This window comes from Cyanistes caeruleus, chromosome 9 (assembly GCF_971803275.1).
Source record: "Cyanistes caeruleus chromosome 9, bCyaCae1.hap1.1, whole genome shotgun sequence".
Classification (NCBI taxonomy): Eukaryota; Metazoa; Chordata; class Aves; order Passeriformes; family Paridae; genus Cyanistes; species Cyanistes caeruleus.
The window spans coordinates 4,306,898-4,334,870 of NC_141709.1; the positions used below are offsets into that span (position 1 = coordinate 4,306,898).

General features: G+C 48.3%; 1 protein-coding gene across 5 annotated transcripts in view; it reads right to left on the reverse strand.

The window, feature by feature from the left end:
- The window catches only part of PAPPA2 (pappalysin 2), an 88,009-nt gene that overhangs the window by 43,048 nt on the left and 16,988 nt on the right, over positions 1-27,973 (reverse strand). For 3 of the 5 annotated variants that reach the window (XM_086842574.1, XM_086842576.1, XM_086842578.1), the window contains 9 exons: positions 15,820-15,965; positions 8,685-8,978; positions 7,738-7,930; positions 6,087-6,211; positions 4,185-4,677; positions 3,550-3,678; positions 2,454-2,545; positions 1,984-2,177; positions 708-842 (listed from right to left, as the gene is read on the reverse strand). In XM_086842574.1, coding sequence (XP_086698700.1) covers positions 708-842; positions 1,984-2,177; positions 2,454-2,545; positions 3,550-3,678; positions 4,185-4,677; positions 6,087-6,211; positions 7,738-7,930; positions 8,685-8,978; positions 15,820-15,965 — 1,801 coding nt within the window. The remainder of the gene's footprint in view (positions 1-707; positions 843-1,983; positions 2,178-2,453; positions 2,546-3,549; positions 3,679-4,184; positions 4,678-6,086; positions 6,212-7,737; positions 7,931-8,684; positions 8,979-15,819; positions 15,966-27,973) is intronic. The other 2 variants (XM_086842575.1, XM_086842577.1) reach the window with 1 other exon arrangement.

Sequence of the window (27,973 nt, forward strand, 5' to 3'; positions counted from 1 at the left end):
AGAGCCCGGCTTTCCAGCAACACCAGGCAGCAGCCACAAAGCCTCTAAACTGTGCCTGTGGTCAGAAACCCAACGCTGTAAAAATCCCAGTGGCCTATCCCTCAGCCCTCCTCTGTCCCCCTCCTTTACCTGCTGGGACAGAGGGGTTTGACCCTGCCAGGGGCAGCCCCCAAGCCCCTGTTGGGCTGCAGGACCAGCATCCTGGGGCACAAAAGTGCCACCCCTGCTTTGGAGTCATCAGAAGGACCTGTGTGCCACAGCTGGCAACTCTCAGGATGGCAGAGGATATCCTGCTGCCCTCTGCTGCTCTTCCCAGCTACAGGGAACAAAGGCAACTAGGACTTTAACACAGCCTGTGCCTACCCTTTGGGGGTGTTAAAGCACAGCTTAACTGAACAGGAGAGTCAGGAGCAAATTGTTTCTCAGCCTCGAGGCATTTCTGTGGTATTTTGGTTTCATGCACCGTCCTTCTCCTGGCAATCTGCCCCAGGATGGGTTTGATGTTCACAGTGGGAGTGGGGCAACCAGGTAAAGATACAGCCACAGGTATTTTGGGATTTACAAAGAGTACTGTGGCATATGGTGTACTACATGAGTAGTTTTAAAGGTTGCTGTAGCTCCTACAGGAAAGAAAAGGATGGGTTTTGTCACCAGAGCTGGGTAAAGACAAACAAATCCTTTGTGCCTGACCATACACCCTCACTTACCTTGAGCCAAACACCCTCATCTCCCGAGAGCATCTTCTCATTTGGTTCCTGGGCATTCTCTTGGCTGGGAGTACAGGGAAACCAAGCAGCCTCCAAAAGGTCCTTTGGCACCTCATGAAGGTGGGATTTACATACCTGAAAGGAGAGATTTATTTCACCCCAGAAGGTTACAAGGAAAGGAGAGAAAAACAGCACCTACAAAATCTTCAAGGAAGATTCAACAAGCGTTGAGAAGGACCCCAAGGTGGCTCCTAGCATGAAGACCGTTAGGATGTGGCTTCCTAAGAGACATCTCACTGCCCACACTTGTGCACAGAAGACCTTTGCATTTTGGGGTGCTGTAAATGTGTCGTTTAAGCATCTCATGGTGTCTCTGGGGCTGAGTAACAAACCATGAGCCAAGCTGTGAGCTGGTAGGTGGGACCACAGCATCCTGATTTTGGCTGGGCTCATGAGATACAAAGGTGTGATCCATTTGCCTGAATAACACTCTTCTGTTCCATTCAATGCCCTGTGGCATCCCAGACATCCCCACAGGCCGGGCAGATAAAACCTGGGAGATACAGGTGTCATTGTAAAGGAACAGACACCTGAGCCCAAGGTGTCATTAGACATGTATGTCTGGGCAGTTTAATCATGCTGCAGGTCTCAAGAAGATCGTTCCTCATATCAAGTCAGTAGAAACACATGTGGAAAGGGCTAAATATGATCTCTTTACATATTTCTTGCCTTCCTTCAGCTTGCTAGGAAAGAACATACACACCACGTTAACACCAATCAGGAAAAATCCCCTCCAGGCTCTGCTCCAAAGCCCGTATGAAAGATGGGAATTCTCCCATTGATTTTTCCTTGGCTTCAGATCAGAGGGCTTGGGAGCAGTACAGATGCTGATGTCTGTGTGATTTCATGCTTTCAGGCCCTGACTTTATAAGGTATTAGACTTACAGGATTTTTTTTAAGCCAACAGTGGGACAAGTCACATGCTCCAAGGTGAGCATTTGGCTGCTGGGATGGGGTGGTCACTGTCCAGTGAAATGCATGGCTGGGGGAGGTGCTCCCTGCCAGGATGAAACACCTCTCCATGAACTGCAGTTCCTGAACTCAAGGGCTGGTGCAAGAGGAGTGTGAGAAATGCCCAGGCCTTCCACTCAGTCCCTGGTTGGGAAGGTAGTAATCAATGAATGCTTCCAGAGCTGATTTTGTTTGTGCCTACCCCAGCACACATTTTGCCAGAAAAGTTTTTTGTTGTTTTTTTTTTGTCCGTAACTTCACTCACCTTCACAACAGGCTCTCCAGTGACTAAGGAAGCAAGGCAGGACTTTGCATCCTGTAGGGAGGCATAGGCTTTCACTGCCCACAGATCCACATATCCCTCAGGGGTGTGTGGACCACAGTCCAGCATGCTGCTTTTTTTCTCGAAGGGCTCACACACACCGTCCCCATCATGAACGTAGCACAGGCTTGGTTCCCCTGCAGGGAGAACAGGCATGAGCTGCTTACAAACCAGGCTCCAGGCACACACACCTCCCATTATAAGGGGTTTGCTATCTCATTAGCCTGGGGTTTTCCCACCACAAGGGCCTCACAAGATCCATGGAGCACTCCCATGTGTTGCAAATCCCAGTTCTGCTGCAATGAGGTGCACAGCCCCCTGCTCTAAGGAGCAGTGTGAATAATGTACAGATTTGACTCATGCCTCAAAAGGAGTCAATCCATTTGTACCTGTCTTAATCCAGTTGGACTCACCGATACAGCTGAAGCCTTTTTCCTTTTTACACTTCCTGGAACAACCATCTCCATCCAGCAAGTCACCATCATCACATTCCTCCTCCAGGCTCCTAAGAGGGAAACAGCCAAATGTATTATTACCCACTTTGACTCAACACCCCTGTGCTCCTGCCAAGTTATAAGTGAGGACCCCTTATCTTGGTTCTATTTCCACAGCAGCAGTTCAAAAGGAAGAACCACACATGGAATTCAATAGAGCAAACACCTTGCCAGGGGATAAAAAGAGGTTAAAGTCACAGCATTTGGGAGCAGACATGATTGTACTGTGACTTTGCTGTAAGACCCGAGGCAAGAACTATGGGAGAATAAAAGAAGCAGAGAACTAAGCATCAGGAAGACCTGTTTCTGGAGAAAGCAAGTGTTGGAGAAGGAAGGAGGTTGTGAAAGGGGGCTGGGGTTTCAGTGGGAGCTGGAGAAGGAGGCAGGAGAAGGGAGAGACAGAAGGTGCCACTCCCTTTTGCCATCCTGCCGAGAAAACTGGTTTCCAATGAAAGTGATCCTGAGTATCCTGGAAGTCTGAAAAAGCTCAGATAAGGAAATCTGAAATAATTATCTCCCAGGCAGAGCAGGTGAAGCATTGGGCTCTCTCAGTGTAGAGGTGGTGCATCCCTTATTATCTGGGGTCTCTGAGCAGAGACTGGACAGCTCTCCAAAGACACTACGCTGTGTGGGACTGTGCTTCTTGCAGAACTTACTCCTGCAGGGCCCTGTGCAAAAAAGTTATACTGCCCACTTCCAAAGGAAGATCCTTTGGGTTGGACTCTGCAACAGTTTGCTGAGATGGGCCAGAATCCAAGCACTGAAGTCAAGAAGAGAGGATGTTCAGGTTGGACTCCTCATGCAGACCATGCCTCTCAGAAGCTCCATCTCCTACGCATACGGCATTTAACAAAACAATGAGCTTTTTAAAAAAGCTCTACAGCTCAGTCTGCTGGAGGGATTTTTTGCAGCATCTTCAGCCATGCATGGAGGACCCACCTGCTGCTTCTCTTTGGGGCAGGATGAGCTGACAGCTTACAGAACCTCAGCTGAGAGCCTGAGATTTTCAACTTACATGGTCACCTTCCCATCCCCACAGTAGGGTGTTCCATGCACGTGGATGAGCGGTGGGGAGGCTTCTCCTGAGGTTGTCCCAGAGATTACCTGCACCTGGTAGCGGTACACCTGCCCAGGTGTGACTTCCCTGCAGGAACAGAGAGAACTGGAGGGAACAGCAACATCTGCAACACTGAGATTTGCTCACCACAACTGTAGACATCACTATATATCCATGCAGTATCACAATCTGATGTGTCTTCATACTCTGCCAGAGGCAGAGCATGTGGGAAAAGTCTCTTTTAGGTCACACTGATTGTTTCCCAAGGGTCTGAGCTGGGGAGAAGTGGTATTAGCTTGAGTAATCATTTTACTCCTTGTATCGATGAGGGAAATGTAATTTTATGGGTTATATTGATGGGGAAAATGTTTCTGTATTTAATAAGCTCCTTCCAGTTAACCTAGGCTCAAGGGTTGTTCTAGCGTGGTGGGTCTGCCACATACTTACTCACTGGCACTGGAGTGGGAGGACAGGAGGATAAACAAAAACAGAAGCAAAACCATCCAGGGATTCAAAGAGAGAAGACACAAGGAGGTAATAAAACCAGACCCAGCCACCCCTTCAGCCCAAGACAGAGCAGCTCCGTGACTCACGTGTCGATGAACTGGCGGTGTGCCTGCAGGGGGGTGGCTGGGGACCCGTCTGCAAATGGGGGGTCACGGAGCACCCGGTACTGGATCAGCCTGCAGGCTGAGCACAGGGAGCTGTGGGGCCTGGAGGTCAGCAGGGCTGTGTCTATCTCCATCCTCTCATCAAAGGTATAGATTTTAACTCCAGACATCTTTTTGGGGATATTGAGCTTCACAGTAAAGGGGACATCACAGAAGGTGTCCAGGGGGCCCAGGTGGATGGACTCCCCCTGCTCTGTCAGGATTTCAATGTCAGACAGCGCCTTGGGAGAGCCCGTGGAGAGGTACGTGGTCCAGAGGGTGAGAGAATCGGGGTAGACAGGGCGCAGGAAGCGCAGCTCCAGGATGCAGCCGTCCGGCTGGGGGCACGGCACGGTCATGTTCATGTCGTACAAGTGGAGCTCCGGACTCCAGGCCTGCAGACTGGGCTCACAGGGCTGATCCACATCTGGAGGACCTGGGATAAGGAGGAAGCTGGTGAAAACCAGGGTACCAGGCTACAGCTGTGCACCTGTGTGGGTTTATACCCACTACAGGCATGTTCTAGACCTGGTGGCACCTGCCCTAACATTCTGGAAAGTGATAATCCTTGCTGGTCTTCCAGCTCCTGGGTACTTGCACATATGCACAAGGCTCAGCAGACCTGGTGTCTCACAGCCCTCTCAGATGGGAACAATGGTATCCACACTGCAGCTGGACACAGTGTGAAGATCTAGGGACAGCCTAGACACAGCTGAGGAATGTGACACTTGCTCTGTAGCCTCACAGGTGCAGAAACTTTGCCAAGGGCACCCGAACGCTCCAAGCAGAGCAGAGACTGAAGCTTTGCACAAGCACTTGCTGGGACAGGTCACAGTCAGGAAGGGCCCAGGTCCAAAGCAGGGAAGAAGGTCTGGAAGGCTGTTTTCCAGAAGAACCTCCAGGACAGTGCCCAGGCTAACCCCAAAGCCCAAACTTGCCTCCCCTGATGGTGGATTAGCACTCAGCAAGAGAAATGGAGTGCTGGCCTTTCAGACCCAGAAAGGATCACTGGAATTTTATCATTCTGTAGCAGAAGTACCCTTGCCTTCATTATCCACTGGAAGCATTTCTTAGGGCCCAGCACCAATTCAAAGCCTTCACCCATTTAAGTCTAAAAGTTTCTGCAACCCACAAACTCTCTTTTTATCGGAGCAAACATGCACTTGTGATAACTACAGACACACAGAACCACATCTCTGGCTCTGCATGGTTCAGCAGCAGCACATGCACTTCACACAGCTCCCAGAATCAGCTCCCCTGCTCTCCTGCCTCCCCCACCCTGCTCTTGGAGTAACTGAGGCAGCAAGAAAACCCCAAGAGCTCCTCTGGCAACTGTGTGACCCTGAAAGTCACCACTGTGCCCACAAGGTGGGTCTGTAAACCAACACCTGGGTCTCAGCACAAGAGAGAATGTAATGCCTGGCTGCTGTGGGCCTTGCTAGGGAGGAATGGTCTGCCCAGGGCTTGGCATAGACTCAGTGGGACTCAGCACAGAGCTCCTCTTGCTCTCTTTGGACAAGACTGCATTAGAGTCTGGGAATATCCCTAAGGTTTTGAATGAGGTCCCAAGATCTATATTTTAGGACTGATTTCATTTAAATGCTCCTCCCTTTGGTCAGTATCTCTCAACAACACCTGTCTGAACAATGATTTGGGTTAATATTGGGGTGCCAGTCAGTTTTTCCAAAGCCATGGCCATTACCAGCTTTTCCCTGGGCACCAAGAAGTTCTTCCTGCACTACAGAAACTGATGCTCTAAAAGAAAAGAAACTAAAAATTCTTTTCCTTGTACCAGAAAGATTCTGTCTGGGGACTCACAGACAAGAAAAGAGAGGAGACATTTACCTTCTGCTTCTTCTGGGGTCCAGTAGCCAGAGGAATCACAGACCCGAGGGGAAGAGGCCTCGTGCACGTACTGACGGAAGGTGCCATCCTCAGCACAGCTGTCACAGAGCGTGTCCTGCTCCCTGCTGACAGAGCACAGACCCTGGTATGCCTAAATGGGACCATTTAACTTACCATCCACATTTGTCCAGGTGGGACCAGACAGGAAGTTGGAAAAGCAGAGCTAAGGTCTCAGAAACTCCCATGGTATATCATCCTGCTTGGAATAAGCTTCTTCAAAGACTGGAAATACAAGCGCCCATGGAACAGGCTGGATTTAATCTCTCCTCTTCTCCATGCTCTCTGGGTAGTCTTAGATGAATAACCTGTCCCATCCCCACCAGTCAGAGCTAACAGACCCCACACGTCCCAGACCAATGCCTCTAGACTAGAGTGGGTGCAATTAAGGCACTCTCTGCTAAACCCAGTCAGGTTTTGGCTTTCAGCACTATTGTAATACAAACCAGCCACAATAATGTCAATTCCTGTGCTCTCCAGGAAAGATAAAGGCACTTTTCTGTGATAAGAGCCAGCCTCAGCCACTTTCCTTGGCCAGTTCTTCTCAGGGGATGCAGGACTGCCACAATGGATCAGCTCCTGAGACAGCTGTGAGTGACAACCTGGGATGGTTTCAAAGTGCCTCCCTTCTAGAACAATGTTTTCCTGTTCCCAATCACATAAATTCCCCAACAAAACAGTTTATTTGGATGACTCAAGGCTACCTAGCACTCGGAGACTCTCCTGTCTGTGAGGTGACATGCATGTGCTCTTGTTACTCCTGAGCAAAAGGCTCATTGTAGAGAGCACCCATCCTTTGAAAAGTCAGCAAACACTGACCCGAGAGTGCCCCAGCAGCCATCACACAGCATTTTCCTTTTAATTATAAAAGACAGCTTTATGAAGCAGCTTCAAAACAAGTTTGAAAGTTCTTTAAGTATGTTCTTATGATCCCATAAGCAAAAAAAAAAACCCCAAAAAAACCCCTAAAAATAAAGTCTGACTACCTAAAACCTGGTGGAAATTGAAATATTTTAGTAAAGAAGGGCTGCTGAATAGAGACACTGGTGGTGTATCCAGGTCTTGGTGGCTCCCTTAGTGGGGAGAAGACAGACAGCCACCCAACAGTCATGGCTGTGCACTGCTCAACAGCCAGACAACTCTGATTCCTTGGCATCATTTCTCTGGCTTGAAAAGTTTCCTGACTTACCCCCAGTTAGCTGCTCTGTGAGTCCATGACAGTGCTGGGAACGAAACCCAGCTCTTGTGGTTCGAGCTCCCTGCCTTAACCACAAGGCTGCATTTCCTCCTGGTAAATAGCTACTTTATACAATAAGTGCTAAATGAAGCTCGTTTTTCATTCCCTGATTGCACTCTGGGGTTTAAGAGCTGGCTTTGCCTCCTGATGCTCTTTGGCTTCTGCTCCCGGCACCCCGAGAGCGGGAAGCTTGCAGGAGAGCCCATCTGCTGGGGGGCCATGGCAGCAGCCCTCGTGTCAGGGGGCTCTGCTGGAGATGACCAGGGTGGGACTGGAGGTCAACACCACAGAGACCCCTTGTCCCTTCTAGCAGGCTCCTGTGCAAGCTCAGGACCACGGCAAGCACAGCTCCCTCACCTCTCGTGGATGACACCGCTGATGGGAGGCAGCCAGTAGATGCTGAGGGAGTCCTGTGCCTGCCCCGTGACCATGGGAGGGATGGGGATGGGCGCCGGCTTCTTGCTGTGGCCCCAGCGCTGGTACACCAGGTCCAGGTAACAATGCATCCGGGCCACCTGGTGGGGGGTGAAGCTGTTGGTGCAGTCATCATCTGGAGGAGAAGACAGCCCGGCCTGAGGCTTAGGCACGGCACACGCACCTTTCCTCCTGGCCGAGCTTTTTTGGGGACTTGTAGGGAGGGCTGGGAGGCCCCGGCGTGAGGTGGCTCTGCTGCCGGGGCTCTCCGGTGTCGTGTGTCCCCAAAGCCACAAGATGGCACTGCCTCAGCAGCTCCATGTCCCTGCACCTGCCCAGCACCGACACCTGGGCAGTGCCACCGCCCGCGGTGAGGCTCCAGCAGGGCGGGGAACTGAACTGCTCCTCCGGCCTCGGTCCTGCTGGCACGGCAGGAGAAACACCGGCCCCTGCGGCATGCCTTTGGGAGACAAGCCCAAAGGGTTCAGGAGGGAAATAATTAGCAACAACAACGATAACAACGATGATGATAGCAGTAGTAGTGGTAGTAACAACAACAACAACAACAACAACAACAACAATAATAATAATAATAATAATAATAATAATAATAATAGCAGCAGCCTCAGGGCCGGAGAACAAAGGTACACACAGACAAAAGCAGCCTTGGTGAATGTGCAGGGACCCACTGGCAGGAAGAGAGGGATGGATACAAATAGCCTGGGGAAGAAAGTGGTTAAGCAACTACTGCCTGACACATCCCAATGCACTGGAGGGACCCTGTTGGTTAGGGAATGAGATAAGGCACTACTGAAGGAGGTAGAAAGGAAGGAAAATCAAGTTTTAAGGAAGGTGACCCGTTGTGACTCCCAACAATGATTATTCATTACCTGTGTAACTCATGTAGTTGTTGAAGGGCGTCCCTGTGAAATGTGTCTGGCCACAGGTGTCATTGGTAGGGTCTGGGTCCCGACAGAGTTTACTCTTTGGGGTGGGGGCAGTGTCAGCACACAGGTCTCCTGTCTCCATGGATGGAGTGGTCTCCCTGCAGGGGTCATCACAAGATTCCCGCTCGCTCACTCCCTTAAAGACGTGGTACAGCCCCAGGACATGTCCCACTTCGTGGATCATGGTGTTGGTGTGGCCGTGCATGCCATAGTAAGCAGGGTTGAGGACAACTCCACCTGGAATTGCAAGTGCAGAGAGCATCATTCCAAGAAAGGGACAGTGGAGATATGTCATTACTCAACTGTAAATATAAAACTCCTCTCGTTGTGCTTCCAGACCACAGACGAGGCCAGACAGACAGACAAAGATGGACACATTCAGCCTCTTAAAAGTACAGGAAGAGGCTTCTTTGCCTTCTTGGATTCAAAGAGGATGGGTGGTTTTTCTTCCCCTCCTACCACTTTATTCCCACCTGAACATCTTCAATCATTTCTGCTACTTGAAACAGCTTCTGCATCTTTTTTTGCAGGGTTGTAATTCAGTGCTTTGGATCACACAGCTCCAAAGGAAGTTTGGAGCCAAAGCACCAAATCGAGTCATGCTGAGACTTCACAGAGATCATCCTTTGAACCAGAGGACAGATGTCCTTTCCCAGCCTAGACAGGTGTCTAAGGCAGGCCAGCTCCCATGGCAAGTGAGGACAATGAGGTGCTGAGCAAAGTCCTGACACACTCAGCTGTGCCAACTAGAAGCCAGCTTCAGCACAAATCCACATGGAGATTCAAGTGCACTACCTCCAGCCCCTGCTGAGAAATCACCCATGACCTATTGCTTCAACCTCCAGACCAGATTCTGAGGGGTAAACTAAGTCTCATGAGGTACTGCTGAAGCCCACTAAGATTCTACCACAAACCTGACCCAAATTCAGTGTATTTTAGAGTGGGATTTCCTAAGACACAGCTTCTGAAGACACCTTCCTCCCCTTCAGAGGGGTCTGCATGTGAGCAAGGTGCAAATGAACCCAGCAGGATCCTCACAAACCATCACAAACCTACTCCTCTTCACTGGGGTACCCCAGCCCCTGACTCAAGGGGACACAGAGGGGCAGTTTGTCTCCAAGCCAGTTTGGTGCAGGTTCAGCTGTCAAAGATGTTGGAGCACAGGCACAGACCAAGTCCCCCTGAAACTGCCCCAGAGCTGCTACCTCACACTAAGAGCACAGCACTGAGCTGGACAGGAACCACAACCATCCTGCCCTAAACTGACCTGTGGCTGCAGGGCAAATGGTTTTTCCTTTCCTGTGAGCCCATTTGTGATGGGAAGAACAAGGATCAAGGATACTGACAAAAGCCAGGTGGAACAGAGCCTTCACTTTGCTCACTGCCAGCATCTCCAGCTCCTGACCTGGGATGCACATCCTGTACTGATGGCTCTGTACCACATCTGCTAGGAAACTGTCCACAGAAAGTGCTTAAGGACAAAAAAAATTTGCTTCACTGGCCTCCTTTTATTTGCCTCCTTTATTTTGTCCAGATTAAAATTTCTTTGGAATCTCTTCATTTGTCTCCCTGTTTTGAGGTTTTTCACTGACCAGTTACTCTTTTTTTTCTTCTCATTTTCACACTCCAGCAACTTTTCCATGCTGCCTTACAGTGGAGGAGCAAGGGCTGGGAAGTATCAATAAGACAGGGGTGATAAAAGCAGACCCCAGCATGTGCCCAGGCTGACTCCAGGCAACTCCTCCGTGTCTCAGGAGGCTGTTTTTACACAACTACTTTTAACCCAGACAGCTTGGATGGCAGTGTGGTGAATAGTTGGCTCCAGCACAGCTTGCTCCCTCCTTTGCAGGGCCCTGGAGGATTTACTGTGCCAGCTACCTCACGGCAGAGCCTCTGCTACTGCATCTCTGCTGATGATCACTGCCCTGCCAGCAAAGTTAGAGCTGGCAGGTGGCCACAGTGTGATCCTGTCTCCAGCCACACAGACTGCTTGAAATCTGCTCCTGGATCAGCTCCGTGCACTACTGACTGCCTCATATCCTCGAGTACAGGGCATTCCTTCCAATAGAGGGTTTTCCTCAGATCACAGTGTCCCTGGCAAGGCACCAGCAGGTCTGTGACTCCTATGGGGGAGCTGTGTTGGGTGAACACTGAGCTGGGGGCTGCAAAGGGACCTTCAGAGACACCCTGAGCAATTCTCCCAAGCCCTTCCAACAAGGGGTGAAGAAATGAGAGTGGCATCTTCTGTGGAACATCCTGCGTGTGTGGCCCATGGAAGGGCTGAGAGGCACCACTGACCTGTCAAGTGGCACCGTTTCTTAGCTCAAAATTCATGTTTATTGCTCTTCCTTCCCACAGTGTGGATTTTCTGCCCAGGGCTTGAGGCAAAGGATGGGTCACAAAGTAGCTGCATTCCCTTTCTTCCTAGTGGTGAGACATGAGAGCAAAGGACTTTGCATCCCATCAGTCAGCTCTTGACCCTTTAGTTGCCTGGAGACAGGTCACAAGAAGGCACAGAGGTTGAAAAATCCTTTTGGGACCTTCATGTTCTGTCCTGTCAACTCTTAGGTTTCTGGAAACCATCACCCTCTCATTTACCACCCTAGTAAATGCTATAGATAGCAAAGGGCAATCCCATTGATGGGAAACCCAGTGGGCACATAAAAGAAAAGCTGCTTCTCATTTCAATCAAAACAGGGCATGAGAGAAGAGAGAACAGAAAGAAAAGGCATCTCTACAGCCAAACCCAAGCCTGAGCAAGGCGGGAGGGCTGCCTGCCCAAAGGTCTGAGAGGAGGAATGCACATGAAAGAAAATAGTGTTCATAAACAAGTAAATGAGATGTGAAAGCCCCGCATGCACCCTGCAGCAGTAACCACAGGGAAAGGGGCTGAGCACCAGGGGCACAGGGCGCCCTGGGACCAAGAAGCCCAGCCCTCCTCCTCCCTGCAGAAATCCAGTGCTCCTCCCATGTGGTGGAATAAATGGGATTCCAGTACAGAGAGGCAGAAAACTGTCACAAGAGAGGGATGCCAAGGCCAGGGTACCTTGTCCTCTCCCCTCCTCTCTGCTGGCTTCCCCTATTCCATTCCTCCCCCACACACCACAAGGACAATCATATTTTTAGTACTCATTTTAACAACTAATTAAATGGCAGAATTAAAAACAGCCTGAGAACTCTGCCTTCCAGAACATCCCTATCCCTTCATTCCCTGTCCCTACTGCTCCCTGATGAGTTGGGAGAGCTCCCAGCTTTGGACCAGGAAGTTCTATTTCCCCTCTGCAGGATCCTGGCTGTGAAGGCAAGATGTGGAACTGTTTGTAATATCCCAACAGGACCACCCTCCCCTCTCTCTCCACTGTAGATCAGGCATTACCTTCTCACCTCTGCCTCCTCCTGCCCTGAGCAAAGGGCTAAACTGGGTTTTCAGTGCCTGAGAACCGGCTCAAGGAGGTTCACAAGGTCAGCATTTACAAAACAAAGCTAAAAACTTCCATGTCACTGTAATATCAAGGGGGTCCAGCACTCCAAGGCAGGTGAATCAGAGACTTCTTTGGACTTGCTCACCCAACCAAGTCCAGGCAGCTGGAAAGATTCAGGTCTGACCTCACAACACCTTGTCCTTCCAGGCCAGACCTACCAGCTGCACACCTGGTAATGTCCCCAAGGCCAAGGCTCCACTCTGATCAAGCAACAAAAGATGCCCAGCCACCAGATTTGTGCTGGTGTAGACCATGCTTCTTTACTCACACAGCCCTGGAAGCTCCTGCTCCCAGGACATTCTCTGCTACCAGCCAGGATCAATGGCAGTGCTGAAGGACTCCTGCCCATGCCAGTCCCAAAGAAGCCAACCTGCTCCTAGGTCAGGGCTGTCCCAGAGGACACTCCCAAGTAACCACAGGACCTTTAAACAGTAAACCACAAAGCTGAACCTGCATTGCAGGGCCAGTCTTCCCCAAACACTGAGTCAGAGCAATTAATGGAACAAACGCATGACAGTTAGTCAGACAGGAAGATGGCCATTGCCTAAGGTAGCTCGGGTGGAAGGGCTGGGCCTCCTTCAGGATCCACTGACCTCTGCCAGATATATGAGCTGGCCTCAGCTTATATAACTACAGAAAGTATTTATAACATCAAATGTTCACAATTCCCTTGCCTTTCGACCATGTTTATGCAGTTCACATGCAGCTACACATGAAGTTTAAAGTATCTGCATTATTACATTGCTGGGTTTTTTGAACAAGGCTTTCCACTGCAGAAAGCTAAGGATTTGTTGTTTTTGTTGGTTTTTTTTTTGAAAGGAAGTTCTTTGACTCCTTCTGCTTTGTAGTTAAAAAGATTTACTTCTAAGTTCTCAGAAAATTCATTCCAGACTCCAAGAAATCTGAATTTGCGAGGAACTCACTGTGATTATGGTGGAAAGACTGAGACAAACAGTATAGTCACAGGGAGTGGTGCAAACAGACCTGAGACCTTCTACCTCTGCTGCTGGCTGGCAGCAAGTTGTCTTTCTCTGGGAGCTCCACAGCAGCTCTATCACGGTCTACAGAAATTTCATAGACCACTTCAACCTCTCCAAGCCAGTAATTGTCTTTTATGCTTCATTGAAAGTAGTTCCTCTTTGCTGTATTATTGGTAAATTATCCCCAAGCCTTCAGAAAGGCTGCCTAAAAATTAAATTTCCTCAGGAAAAAAGTCTGGAGGAGAGCAGTAGAACTGTAGGTAACCAGCATATGAATGGCCATGTAATTTCTGGTAGCCTCAAAGAAGCACTGTGAGGAGAAGGGGATGAAAAACAAAGTTCACTGAAGAATTCCAGAAGGTGATGATACCAACAGGAAGGTGAGGAGGACCCTCTTGAAAAACACACTCAAAGATCATGAAATAATGGCTTTTAAGGAGGTCAAAATCTAGAAGGCACATCAAACAACTTCTAGAGAAGAACTGGTGGAGAACAATAAATCTAGTGATCTTCGGGCTGAGGCAAAGTATTAAAATAGAAGAAGGGAAGGCAGCTGGAAAATCAAAAGTCTCACAATGCTTCTCCTGAAAACATCTAAGAAAGTCCAATTCAGAGAAACAAAGAGAGCAAAATATGACCAACGCTCTCTGGAGACAAGAGGCAGTCTGGCTTCTCAGAGAGGTCAAGGAACCAATTTGATTCATGCAGAGAACTAAGGCATGGAGGGTCTGTATGTGTGTGGGAAAAAATCAGCGCAGCTTTTCTGCTCCCTGGGAGCAGACAGTGGTGTGAGGGGTGCAGGTCTTGTGTGCTGACTGTCATTTTAAGGTCACAATAGACAGGAGATTAGCAAGATTTGGCACAAGGAAAGGAGTCTGTCTTTTTTGGAGACAGACCCCTCTCTTGTGTATAGACCTGTCTCCACCCCTGGCCACAGCTAGGTCCTTAAGCTCAGGAATTTTTCTCAAACTGCCATTAACTCCTCCCAAGGTTTTCCTTTCTCTTTACTCACCACTTTACTTTCACATCTACTCAGATTCTCCAGTACCCTCTTTTTTTGTCAAAAGCCACATATTCACGGCCTTCTCAGTCCTAAGTTTGTTCTGTGTGGGACAATAGTATACATTGTGCATGGTACAAAACAAATGATGATGTGGTGAAGCTCACTGTTTACGGAGAACAGAGTCTGCCACCCACCCTCCCGAGCTCATTAAATCTAAAACTAAGGACAATCTTGAACCAAAGTCTTCAGTCCGTGCCAGAGACTCAAAGAAGTTCGAATCCAGCTTCATACTTCACAGCTCTGGCACCAGAGCAAAGACAACACCCCTTCTCCCCTGAACCTCCACGCTAAAAACCCTGATCCAACATTTCCAGATGGTGCCATTCCTCGTGTCCCTGGCTGGACACAAGCATAGAGCCTGGAGCTAACTGCAAGCTTTTGATGAGACCAGTCACCCCAATTACCCCTCTGCACAACTGCTTGCAAGCCATTGGGAGGGGCCTGAGGGGAACGTGTGTGGCTGAAGCACTTGCTGCAGTCAGATGATTGTCAAGCTGAGCCTTGGAAGTGATTTCTGGAAGCTGAAAGAATAAATTTCATGGAGATTTGCCTTCCTCAACTAGCAGCTGTAGCAATATGCTATTGAAAAAACAGCCTTGAAACTCATTGAAGGAGGGAAACTGGCAAAAAGGAACTTTGAAACAGGTCTTTAATAGCAGCGTAAAACTTTTAAGGGTTGAACATCACGCACTTGTAAAAGCAGAAGGTCTAGGTCTGCTGTGCAGGTGTCAGGAATAATTATTTCCAGTTACTTATTGAGAAACACTTTAGACATTTTGACTGCAAAGTGTAAAGGGCTTTGCCAGAAAACTCCAACACTGAAGGGGTGGTAGGAGAGGCAGGAAAAAGAGAAACAACAGAAATAGCAGAAAATTCACAAAACAACCACATTCTGGAACCAGCTGCCATTTTGGCTGTTTTGCAGCCTATGAGGACTGATGACCTTAAGGGTCTGCTCTGAATCCTCTGAGGCCAAGGAGAACCTTGTCTCCAGCAGGTAGTAGGCCAAGTTATAAAAACATGGTAAAATTTGATAGTTATCCTCACACTTGCAGCTGGATTTGGAAGTGGCCAGTTCTGGCTGCTGCCTGGGCAGCCCTGGAGCTGCTGAAATCTGCCATCTCAGCTCTGAAAACACTGACACTCCTGCTTTGTATCTGTTTGCTATTACATGCTGTAGAGTGAAGTTCACTGTCTCCAGAATCCTAGAAGGTAGACCTGGAAGGTCCAGGAGAAACCAAATGTGAGTCTAGAACTCTTTCCAGAGCCTGCACTTATGGTAAACCTGTAGTCCCACTGCCTCTCTTCCTTCACCATCAGAAGTGCCTGATGATAACGTTGTCAGTGTATAACCTCACCATCTTACCCACATGGATTCAGGCAACAGGCAGCTCTTTTCCTTACAGCTGCTGGAACACCCACACCCTGTTATTGTGACCTTATCAAACATCCACAATGCTGAGGAACAGCCCATCTGCCTCTTTTTGCCAAGTCAAGGAAGAGAGAGGAAAACCAGTAATTCTGAGAGCCCAGGAAGGGGATAAGTTACTTACCCAGGTGACTAAGGGCCTCTTTATCCCACGGCCAAGTGGCAGCACCAGCCAACTCCTCCCTCACCGAACTGGCAAAGTAAACATTGAGGAAATGGGTGCTGTTCAGCTGCAGAGCCTCCTTCAGCTCCTTCACACTCATGTATGCCCTGCAAGGACAAAAGAGAGAAGATAGTCAGCACACACTCCAACAGAATGAGGAGGAAAACCAGGAGCCATCCACAGACATCCTACAAATGAAGCAGCAGACCTGGAGACATCCTCAACTCTGAAACCAAGAGCATTTTAAAGCACAGAAAAATTCAGCATTTTAGCAGGATGTCCTGTGACACAGCAAACTCTGCTCTGTAAGGTGCAAGTTCAGCTAGTGAAGGGTTTGGGTGGGGGTGGAAGGCACTCATGCAAGCCTTCCATTGTTTTGCCAATTACAGTAGCTTTGTTGCTGCGTTCTACTCTGAAAAGTTTTTCTAACCATGGGGATAAAAGAAGCCCAACAAAATAGGATAACAGGGAACAAGCAGGAGGAGAAAACATTGGGGAGGGAAGAAAGGGAAAGGGAAAGGGAAAGGGAAAGGGAAAGGGAAAGGGAAAGGGAAAGGGAAAGGGAAAGGGAAAGGGAAAGGGAAAGGGAAAGGGAAAGGGAAAGGGAAAGGGAAAGGGAAAGGGAAAGGGAAAGGGAAAGGGAAAGGGAAAGGGAAAGGGAAAGGGAAAGGGAAAGGGAAAGGGAAAGGGAAAGGGAAAGGGAAAGGGAAAGGGAAAGGGAAAGGGAAAGGGAAAGGGAAAGGGAAAGGGAAAGGGAAAGGGAAAGGGAAAGGGAAAGGGAAAGGGAAAGGGAAAGGGAAAGGGAAAGGGAAAGGGAAAGGGAAAGGGAAAGGGAAAGGGAAAGGGAAAGGGAAAGGGAAAGGGAAAGGGAAAGGGAAAGGGAAAGGGAAAGGGAAAGGGAAAGGGAAAGGGAAAGGGAAAGGGAAAGGGAAAGGGAAAGGGAAAGGGAAAGGGAAAGGGAAAGGGAAAGGGAAAGGGAAAGGGAAAGGGAAAGGGAAAGGGAAAGGGAAAGGGAAAGGGAAAGGGAAAGGGAAAGGGAAAGGGAAAGGGAAAGGGAAAGGGAAAGGGATGCAGAGGTTGGTCCTGCTAGGGAAAAGAGAGGTAGTTTGGCATCAGAAAAGCAGAATTTGAGGTGGAGGGAAAAAAGAATGAATCCAGAAGTCCAATTGTTTCTAAGAAGGGGTTTTCAGGGGTTGCCTCTGATACAGGACAGGAATGGACATCAAACCTTACTGTTGGGAGCAGAGAGAGTTTGTCAGCTGGGGCTGAAAAGTCTTCTCCAGCTTCTCTAGTCTATCTGGACTTACATTCCATCCTTTTCCCCAGGAAAACCAGAATGCAAGAGATGGCAGTACATGGCAAAAACAAGGGTGTCCTGGCAGTGCACAGGCACATCACTCATCAAGACACATCCCCAGCTATTGCACAGGGAAGAGCATGAGCAACAGGTATCTTGGAACTTGCTCTAAAAAAAAAAAAAAATCTTAAAAATAGAAGGAAAAAAACCCAAAAATCTTGCAGGTCTACTCAAAATGGACCTTAGAGAAGACTTTCCCCCCTCAGCTCATGATCTGAATCTTTCAGATGAGGTCTGGAAAGTCTGTAGGAGCCAGCAGGTGAAAAAAAGATCTCTCAAAATAAGCTTAATGAGGAGAGGGTAATCTCTGGAGCCAGATTCATGAAAGGACAAATCTGTGGGGAAAGTCTCCTGACAACACTGCTGGTTGTCTCTCCTCCCATCTTCAGAGCTGGGAATAAAGAGTTGCAGGAGCAGGAGAAACACTGGAATGGGATATCCAAGACATCTATTCCTAAAGGCCACAGGAAGGTAATGGGCAGGGAGAGGTGGGTAGGCACAAGGCATTGCAACAGAGCAATGTGGGCATGTCTGAGTGTCCATAAAGTGATCCTCAAAACGTGGCATATCTCAGCACTTGGAGATCAAAATAAAATAAAAATCCAGCAGTCAGGAAATTTAGATTTCACTCTTCCCTCTGTGTGAGTGTTTCTGCACAGGTGAAAAGACTGCATCACATTCACCAGCACATCAATAGTCCCAGCACTGGTCTTTAGGGAGTTCATGTCCTCAGCTATGCAAAACAACCAAGGTCTAACCTAATATCAGCAATAATAATTCCAGTAATAACATAAATGGACTTATAAGGCCCTGGACTGTGCTGCAAATGCCAGGTACCCTTTTAAATGGGCTTTAGTAATCCTTGTGGGTCCCTTACATTGCAGAATATTCTATGATTCTATAAATCAATTATTACCATTTCCCACCATCTGTGCCATTAACCTCACGGGCTGAGGCAGGATTAGGACAGGTAGCAGACATTGTCTCCACATTTCTGTGACTTGTCTCTAAGTCTTCAAAACTTGAAGACCCTGACCCACAGTTTGTGAAGCCATTCATTTAAGAGATTCTAAGCAAGAAAAAAAAAACAACTCATGGAAAGGCTTTAAATACATCACTGGAATGATGATGGAAACACACCATTGTGGAAATATGTCATAAGAATGACTAAACCTGCAGCATGGGGCCAACAGCAACATTAAGGTGGTGGAAAGCATTTCACTTATTCCCATGCTTCCAGGAGCAATTGGCATCTTTGAGCTACATGGATAGATGATGAAGGGAGCACAATCGTTTCTTTACGCTGGGCTCACCATGAAGAAATACCAGCTCTGTTTGAACAAGGTGCTTCTGGTGGTGTCCATTAGCAGTGATGCCCATTAGTGCATTCCTTACCACATGGGATGACGGAGAGAAGGATGGAGCTGAGCGCAGGCTAAGGGGAAAAAGGCACGTTCTCATCTGAGATGTGAAGTGAGAAAGGAAACCAGTGAGATGTGCAAATGCTCTGTTTGACATGGCAAGAAGCTGGTCGAGCTCTTACACCAACAGGCTTGTTTAGAAAGAGAGAGGTTGCTACAGCAAACTGAAGAGCAGGAGGAAAAAAATGAAAAAAATAAAGGATTCCAGAAATAAACTAGAGCAGGGTAGCATGTGGAACAGAGCTGGGTAAACCCAAGGGCTATTTCCATGGACCTGAAACAGCACAGGCTTTCAAAAGCCACAGCTGACTTGGGAGGTGTCAGACAATCAGGGCCTTCTGAGTGCCTCTCTCCTACCAGTCAGTCCCATAAGACCATCCCAGGCTGGAGGCATCTCACCCATCTTCCCAGGAGCTCTGAAGATTCAGTTACTTCAGAAAAATCTTGGCTGGACTATGTGGCGAGATGAGATGACCAGCCTGTCTTCACCAGGCCCCGAGATCTCCCACCACAAAGCAGCATTCCCAGAACACTTTCCCCAGCCACATCAGCTTGTGGAGAGAAAACTCTCCCAACCGGAAAGGACAAATTAGGAGAATTTGATCCCTTCTCTGTGATGTCTCGCCTGAGCATCCCAGACACGCGCCACGCTGACGCCATCCCTTCAACCCAACCAAGACGGGAGCAGGCCAGGAGGAATAGATAGTGAGAAGAATAAACAAACCTGAAGGACATACTTGTGGCATGACTCGGAAGGAATAAAAGCAAAAATTTCATAGAAATAGAGCATGAGGAGGGGGAGGGGGGAGAGAAAGTCTCCTTCACTCATCAGAGCTGCTCGGGGGACACAGACTTAAAAATAGCATCAATTCCTGACCCATGATATCTCGGAAAAATAGCCCCAAAGCCTTCCAGGCTGTCCAAATTCCAAGAGCCGACGTCAGCCCTATTCAGAGGGATATTCCTGCAGCCCCTCTTCTGGAGACATGATGTTTTTCTGGCTGTCGCCTGCCGTTCCCTTGACATTAGCAACATTTTTTGTCAAGGCTCAATTATAAATAACTGTCATTTCCTCCATTGAGAGATCTGGATGGTTCAGGGATGTGTAAGGGTTAGAGGGAGCAGTTCCAGCATGGAGAGCTGCTCAGATGGGTTGGATAGGGAAGGAGAAGAAAGGACCCTAATTTCACCCCCTATGGCATAGAAGGCACAAATATCCTGCTAATGTCCCAAAAATTCTAGAATGGGCAACTCTGATTCCCCTCAAACTACATTTCCTGCTGGCATCCTTAGGTTAGACAAGGAGCACCCAACTGGCACCTGAGCCTTTTTCTTTCTGCCAAGGTTAGGCTCTCCCTCTCCTTCAGTGCTTCTGTGATTTTCACTGAGGCAAAGAGCAGCCTTTGGTCTCCACAAACAGCCTAAATGACAGCACTCTCCTCTGCTTCCCAAATACTTTTCCAATGCCTACAAGGCGAGAGTATTCCAAACTAGTTGGTATTTACAGCAGGATGGGCACTGCAACCCAACATGGAAGCGCAAAGGAAGGACAGAAGGATACACGAAGGTACAGCTATCAGCCAAGGAGCGAAACACAAACCAACCCCAAAGAACAGGGTAGAAGACAGGAGAGATAAAAATGGGACATCAGGTTTGCCAGATTCAAAGTCAACGTTTCCCCCAGGGCATCCAAGAGCAGCCAGCTCTGTGGTGATACCACATGGAGCTGGGGAGCACTTGCAGTCCTGGAAGAGAGGAGCTTTCAAGAAGAGTATGTGCAACAGTAGAGAGAAATTAGGGATAGGAGGGCTACGGAATGACACTATTAGACATGAGCATGGGAATGAACACCATCCAAAGCCATGGTTTTTGAAGGGATGACCCCAGAAATGATAGACACCCTTACAACAGGAAATACTGGCTCAAAGTTCTGCTGAATGACATTGTTTGGTGATCTGACATGAAGGCACCACACTGCATCCTTTTACTTGTGACATAGTAACGAGGGGCTGCCATCCTGTGGTGCTTCTTGCTGCTGAAAAAAGGAAAAGAAAATGGAGTCACCACAGAACAGCAGAATCAGAGACTCTGCTGCAGACAGAGGGGATCTCCACAGGCCATTCTGACCCCATTGTTAAAAATCATGTCTAGTTAGATCACATTGTTCAAGATCATGTCCAGCTGAGGCCTGAACAGCCACAAGGGCAGAGGTTTCCTAACCTTTCTGGGCAACTTATTCTAGTGTTTAGGTATCCTCAAGTTAAAAATAATTCCTAATGTCTAATCCAAGTTTCTCACATTCCCAATTGTGTCCACTGCTTCCTGACAATTGTCTTCTTGAAGTCATGCTCCAACTTCCTGTGTTAGCTCATCATATCAAAGGGGAAAGTCATCAAATGACTGTAGACTTGCATGGTAAACTCTTACTGCACTAGACCTTACCTTATTGAAGTCTAAAGAACCAAAGCTTCCTTTCTGAGCAGTTGAAAAATCACACTCTACCCATGACCTCCCTGAAGAACTCACATTCTTTTCTTATGCTTTCCTTGGAAAGTTTTGTCCTGACCACGGGGGTGACAACACCTTCTTAACCACAGTTAAAAGTCAGGCTCTGAGCTGGCTTGGTCAAAGGAGAAGACTTGATATACCCAGGAGAGACAGAGCTGTTGCAGCTTTTCCAGAACAAATTTCCAGAAGCAACAACAGGACCATTGCTGGTGGGCAGGTGGGAGAGAGGAGAGGATCTGCTAATCCATGGGGCAGCAGAAAGCACAGTCAAGCTGTAAAAACAAGCCTGACGTGGGAGAAGAAGGGCAAGAGTGTCACCTTTTACTGACAGGTACACCATAACTGGAAGCCTTGGGGCCACAAAGTGGCCATGACCAGCAAGACACAAAAGATGGCACCTCCAAATGAAAAGCAAGGGCAGCACATACATGTACCATAAATAAAACTGAATTTTCTGGGTACTGCAAAGGGTGCAGTGTGTAATGCCACAGGAATTCCACTGCAATTCAAAAATAGGAGTCTTTTCCCTGTAGACCTTTCAGAGGGGATGTGGGAGTGGGGTTGGGTGGAAGCTGTCCAAGTGCCCTCCATGGACAACTGGAAAATACTTGAGACCCAGCCAGCTCCAGCTAACCATACAGCCTAAAGAAGTCACAGGGGATTCCTGGCTCTGCTTTCATGTCTTTCAGCCACTGCAAGGAAATTCCTCTTCCTGCTTCCTGCAAGCAGAGAGGCTCCCTTTTCCCCCAAACCTCTGCTTGACAAATGAGGAGTCCCTCAGACTTCTCAGAAATGAGCACCAGTCTGCCAATAACATTTTTAGCATGTGGGTAACACATTTCTCCAAGGCTGCAAAGGGTTAATGACAAACACAGCAACCTCGTCTCGGGGTCACAGCTCAGTCCATGAAGACAGGTGCTGATACAAATGGCATGAACATTTTGGGAGAGCAGAGCCTGTAAATTCATCTGTGAAGGGAGATGCTCCTCCAGGTGGTGAGCCAAAGTGGGTATCTTCCATGATGGCCCACCAAAGGACTCCTCTTCATGGCAAATCTTCAGCAGGGCCTCTAAATAGGTGGGCCTCCACACCTGGGCTCTCTGCTTGCATAAATGAATCTTCCTTGCTAGAATTTGGGAATCCTCATCACTGTTCTCACCACATCTCAGCCTTGCCTCCATTCCTCCCTACCAAAAGCAGACAAAGCCCATCACCAGAGCGTAAACACAGCATCACCTCGGCACAGCAGATGAACCCAGATGAGTTACTTGGTCTGCTTCCAGATGAGGCTGCTGGTCATTCTTGTAACTGCAGCTGCCTCACACTCTGGGTTTACCTGCCCCAAAATTTCTGGCATTAATGCAGCTGGGGGGGATGCTGTGTTTTCAAGTCCTTCTGTACTTACTAAGACTATTTGCATCCCCATGACCACGTCTGGGAGCTCTGACTCCAGTCCAGCACTCTGCTGGTACGCCACAAACATTCTCTGCCAGCATCATGACAACTTGACAAGGCAGCAACATCCAAATGACTCTCATCTGGACAGGCTTTGGTAACACAGCCAGATACAAAACACATGCAAGATGGGAAGGGAAGGCTGAGAAAGAGCCAGACATCCCCCTGGGATCACGGGAAGCACAACACTGCTGGAATAATACCCTCTGTAGTGCTCAGGAGTCTTTCATCAACTTCACTGGGTGCTGGACTCCAGCCAAAGAGCATTTGAGTCCACAAGGAATGAGGACATCACACAGCTCTTGGACATGCCTGGAAAAATCCACCTCTGAGGCACTGATGGCACGCGTAGAAGAGCAGCCTAGGAAGCAGCCATCACTGGCAGGACAGTTTAAGTTTTGCATGGGTGGCTGAATATCAAGAATGCCAAAGAGGGTGAGAAGGCAAAACAGGATCCTTCAGGATCAGGAGGTTCCCTTATGTATGAGCAATTCCTGCTAGATTCAGAGTTAACTCTCAATCTCCATGTGTGAGCATGGGACTGAAGCAGTAGCAGATGCTGAAGGGTCAGAGAGCTGCACTGGAAAAAGCTGCAGATGGGATCAAAAAGACACTTTGTAGTTCAAGGCTGTGACCCTTTCACATAGATTAACAGGGGAAAGGGAGCTAGAAGGCTGCAGATTGGTAGCACACAGCTCTGTTACATCAGACGGTAGCACGCAACTTCTTGAGGTCAGATTTGGGAAAGAAAGACATTAACATTAGTGTTAGACAAGAAAGCCTGCAGGGCATTTTGCCCTGAGATAGGCTGAAAAATAAGTACTGCTAACAATGGCATGGCCCAGTTATTCCTGGAAGTGTTGGCTAAAAGTTTTATTCACTAAATCACTGAATCAGCCAAAGGCAATGCTATTTTAGACCTGGTTTTGCTAAGAAGCACAGAAATTATGAAAGAGCAGATGAGAGAAAGAAAACTTGGCATGAACTTGTAATGAGTTGATTCAGATCAACTTAAATGGAGGGATGAACATAGGTCTTGAATGAAGAATTGAAAATCAGGACTGACCAGCAGACCACTGCTCCATCAGAGCTGTCAGAGAAAATGGGGTGAAACGGAATTCCTTGAAATCAAGCTGACTCCAGTGAAAACAAAGAGTAAAAGATCCTTTCAGAAATAAGGGCAAAAGAAGGAAGAAGCAGATCTGCCAAGGAGCTTAAGCTCAGTGTAACTGAGATGCATCCCTGGACAAAAGTACAGTAGGGTCCCTGCCTTTATCCAAGTTTAAACTCATGGTAGTGGAGCAGAGCTCAAGATAAAGACAAAAAATAAAAAAAAAGGTGTCAAGACTTGGATGGGGGCTGAAGTGGATTGGGTGGAAGAAAGACCACTGGAGAGGCAAGTCTGACTCCAAAAGTGTGGGATGTAGGAACATAGAGCAGGGGGCAAAAAGCAAAAGGAAAGAGTGCAGAAATACAAACATTCATAAGAAAATAAAAGTCAGTGGATGTAACACATTTTCAGGGGAAATGCCACCTTGGCTCCAGAAGGACTGACCACAGGACACATGCCTGGAGAAGAGTTGATATGGCACATGCAGAGATGTCTGAGAGGGTGAACAAGGATCACAGTGAGACAGGCCAATTGGACTGTCCTCTCTCCAAAGACCTATTCCCACCTGGTTTCTGACCTTTAAAGGGGATGAACTGTTTTTGTGGTTCTATTGAGAGTGTTCCTGAAAACTCTCAGAACTCACTCCTTTAGCCTGCATGGAAGTGAATCCCTCACAGCTGAGCTTTGAGCAAGCTGCGATTTACCCTTCAAATATCCAAAACCTTTGTTTTAGCACTATCCACCAGCACCACAGCAGGATCCAAAATCCACAATATTGTGATCACTGCAGACAAGACTACCACTAGCCAAGCTATTACAAGCCAAGTATTTTTGGTTTGTGAGTAGCAAGTCCAGCAGCACCTCATTCCTGGTTGGTACACCCAACATTTGTGTGAGGAGAAGTCCTCTACACATTCCAGGAACCTTATGGATGATCTATGAGCTCTTGTACCATTCTTCCAACAAACATCTGGGTAGCTGAAGTCACCCATAAGAACAAAGTTCTGATAACTCAGAGCTTAAATGACTCAAATATTGATTTGCTTGGCCTTATCATCCTGGTTTGGAGATCAATAGCAGATCTCCTACTGTAATGTGTCCCTTGGAGGCAGCCCCTCTGATCTTGACTCAGCAGCATTTGACAGGACTTCCACAATCATCACAGTCAGCTTCTACACATTCAAGGTTCTCCGCAACATAGAGCAAAGCCACAGTCAGGCATCAAGGATTGTCTTTGCCTCTGGCATCACCACAGGACACCTGACTTTAGGAAAGCTGTGTTAATTCCTCCCTCTCTGCCTGCCCAGAGACTGCTTGCTTTTCTGCCACATGCTGCTTTCCTCTCTGGATCTTGTTACAGCTCTGTTGACAGCTTACGTGCAGGGCAAGAGGGCAGGGACCAATTTTAAGGCTGGTTGCATGCAGTCCTCATGTTTTGGGGGTTGAACCAAGGATGGTCCCCCACATGTGAATACATGAGAATAAGCCTCAGGAGAGTTTAACCTCCAGTTGTGCTCTCACAGCATGGTGGGCACCCTCAGGACACCAGTACCAAGGGGGTGCACATGGGTATCGAAGGCTTGGACCATGGAAAAACACTGGGTTTGTGACATTTGCACCCTGAGGGCAGGGCTGGCTCACTACCTCACTCAACTGCTTGCTGCCATGCACATAATGGGCACCACAGTCTGTCCAAGGGCCTCTTGGGATGGCTGTGCTGGGAATTCCAGCACATCTCCATGTGCCTGTGTAGGCTTCCCAGATAGAATTGAGGTACCACCAGCCCTAGCATACCACTGGAGGAAAAAAGGTTTTTGAGAAATACTCGCTGGGAGTCAGACACCAGCATTTAGTTCAAGTTGCTTTTCAGTTTCCAAAAAAATAAAAAAGAATGCTGATGGCTGTGTCTGTTTGACAGACCTGTAGTCATTCTCCCCTGAGCTCCTGGAGGAGTCAGTCCTGCACTGCAAGAAACACCAAGGCCAACAACCACAAGTGGTCAAGTGGTCCTGCTGCCTGACACAGGACCTGTTATAAGAGAAATTCCCACAACACTTGTTCTAGGGACAGTTCTCAACACTCCATCCAGAAACAGGAACTCACACACTCCTTTCCACCTCAAATAGAACTCTCTTAGGGAGGAAAGAACCGATTCACTACATTGCCTCCTCCATTCCCATCACAAATACCATCCAACATCACCACATTGTTGGAGGGGAAGGGGTGTCTTTTCCATGAGTGGTCTCATGGAAGCATCTAGACATGACCCAATAGTACAGACACCATCCTCAGCAAGAGAGGTTTTGGGGACAGGAGGTCTTCTGCAGGAAGAGGAGTGCTGGATCAGGCACACACAGCAGAGAAATCCAGGGCTGTGGGAGGGAGCAGAGGGCTGCACTGAAGCTGATTGAAGGAGGCATGAAGGGAGACAAACAAGGGAAGCATGGCCTCTGGCTCTGCAGGGACTACCTGACCTCTCCTCCAAGGGGCACGGCAGCTTTGGGCTGACGCCGGCAGTGAGCCTGCATCCTGAGAGCTGCTGCTGTCTGGCAGAGATGGCAAGCAGCAAAGCCCTAATCTGAAAGGACAGCTGGATCACAAAGTTCCCTATTTCTGCACCAAGCCAAGACATAGGAGCCAGGGTTGGGACCCCTTCCTTCTGCATTGCTCTTCCCCCAGCCTCGGTGCATGTCCTGAAAACCACTGTCCATTCTCAGAGGGGACAATGGGCACATCCCAGGCCTTTGGGTCACCTCCAGGCATAGGCCTGCCAGAGCTGCAACCCTCCATCCCCAGTGCTCAGCAGGGACACACAGGCTTGCTCCACTCCAGGTTTAGAACAGGCACAGGTCTTGCCTCCCATGCATGGTAAGAAGAGTGGCCAGCAGGACAAGGGTGGGGATTCTTACCCTCTACTCTGCTCTTGTCAGACACCACCTGCAGTGGTCCAGAGCTGGGGGTACCAGAGCTGCAGCATTTGGGGCTGTCAGAATAAGGAAAATGTGAACTTCTCAAGGTTAGCCTAGAGGAGGCCATGGAGGTGATCAAAGGGCTGGAGCACCTTTGCTGTGCAGACCTAGTCAAGACAGGAAACCCTGTGCCACCAATAAAAGATCCAGAAATGAAGCATTTCTTACAGCACTTCAGCCCTAAAGCATCATTTATTTCTGCCAAACAACCAAAGTCTACACACACTTGAAATTTAATACAAAATAAGCTAAATGTTCTCAAAAAGCTCCTGCAGGAGTCTGGCTTTGAGCTTGTGTTAGCACTAGTGATGAACCTTCCTTTTCACCCCCTCAGGGAAGACAAATCCATGCAAGTCCCATAAACTTCCTGACTTATATGACAATTCTCATGTTGCTTAGGCATAATGGGCCATCAACTTTCCCCTGGGATAAATTTGGCCTGGCAAACTGTCTTTTAGTGCTCTACGTCTTGGGGGAGTTGATAGCATTTAGGGTTTATTTTAATGGGAGTCGGTAGCCATGATCAATTGTAAAAGCTCTATTTCCACGGAAATGGGGATTTAATAGATTTTTGAAAATGCTGGTTATTGACCCAATGGGGCTTAATGGCTTAAAAACCATCTGATTGTAGTGTGTATGAGTAAATGCTTATGATTTTCAAATGAATACTGGAATAGGTAGTAAAAACCCATTTAAATTGCAGGAACCTGGTCAATAGGGAGTTTCCATTTGCTTGTTCGGCTTTTCTATTTCTGAGTGAATCATGGCCGTCCCTTCCTCGGAGCGGCTCACCATTTCCTCACGGCTGAGATCATCCTAAAGCACGAGGCCCATCTGAGCCCCATGAGGGTCTAGGGATGTCTTTCATTAGACCAGGCAGTGATGCAGAGCCGGTCTCTCAGAACAGCCGGGCTCCCAGATGCTTCCACTGCGGGAACAGAGCACGCATGGACCGTCCCTCACGGATGATGCACCCATTGCTCACAGGACAACTCCTTAGGAGCTGAAAAGACATGTGTGCCTCAGACTCTTGGGTTTAAATTCAACCTACAGGCTCCCAGCTGACAATCCTTCAGGGAAATTCCCAGGCAGAAATCTTGGTTTGTCTGGGGTTGACACATATCAAAGACATCAATAGGAATAAACTCCTAAGGAATGCACTAATTGCTAAGAAGTAATCTTGGAAGCAATGGACGGCCTAAACTCTGATATTTATTTCACACAGTCTGTGAGCACTGAGTGAAGCCCCCCCTGCTCCAACTAAGACACATTATTTAGGGTTATCACCCCCAAA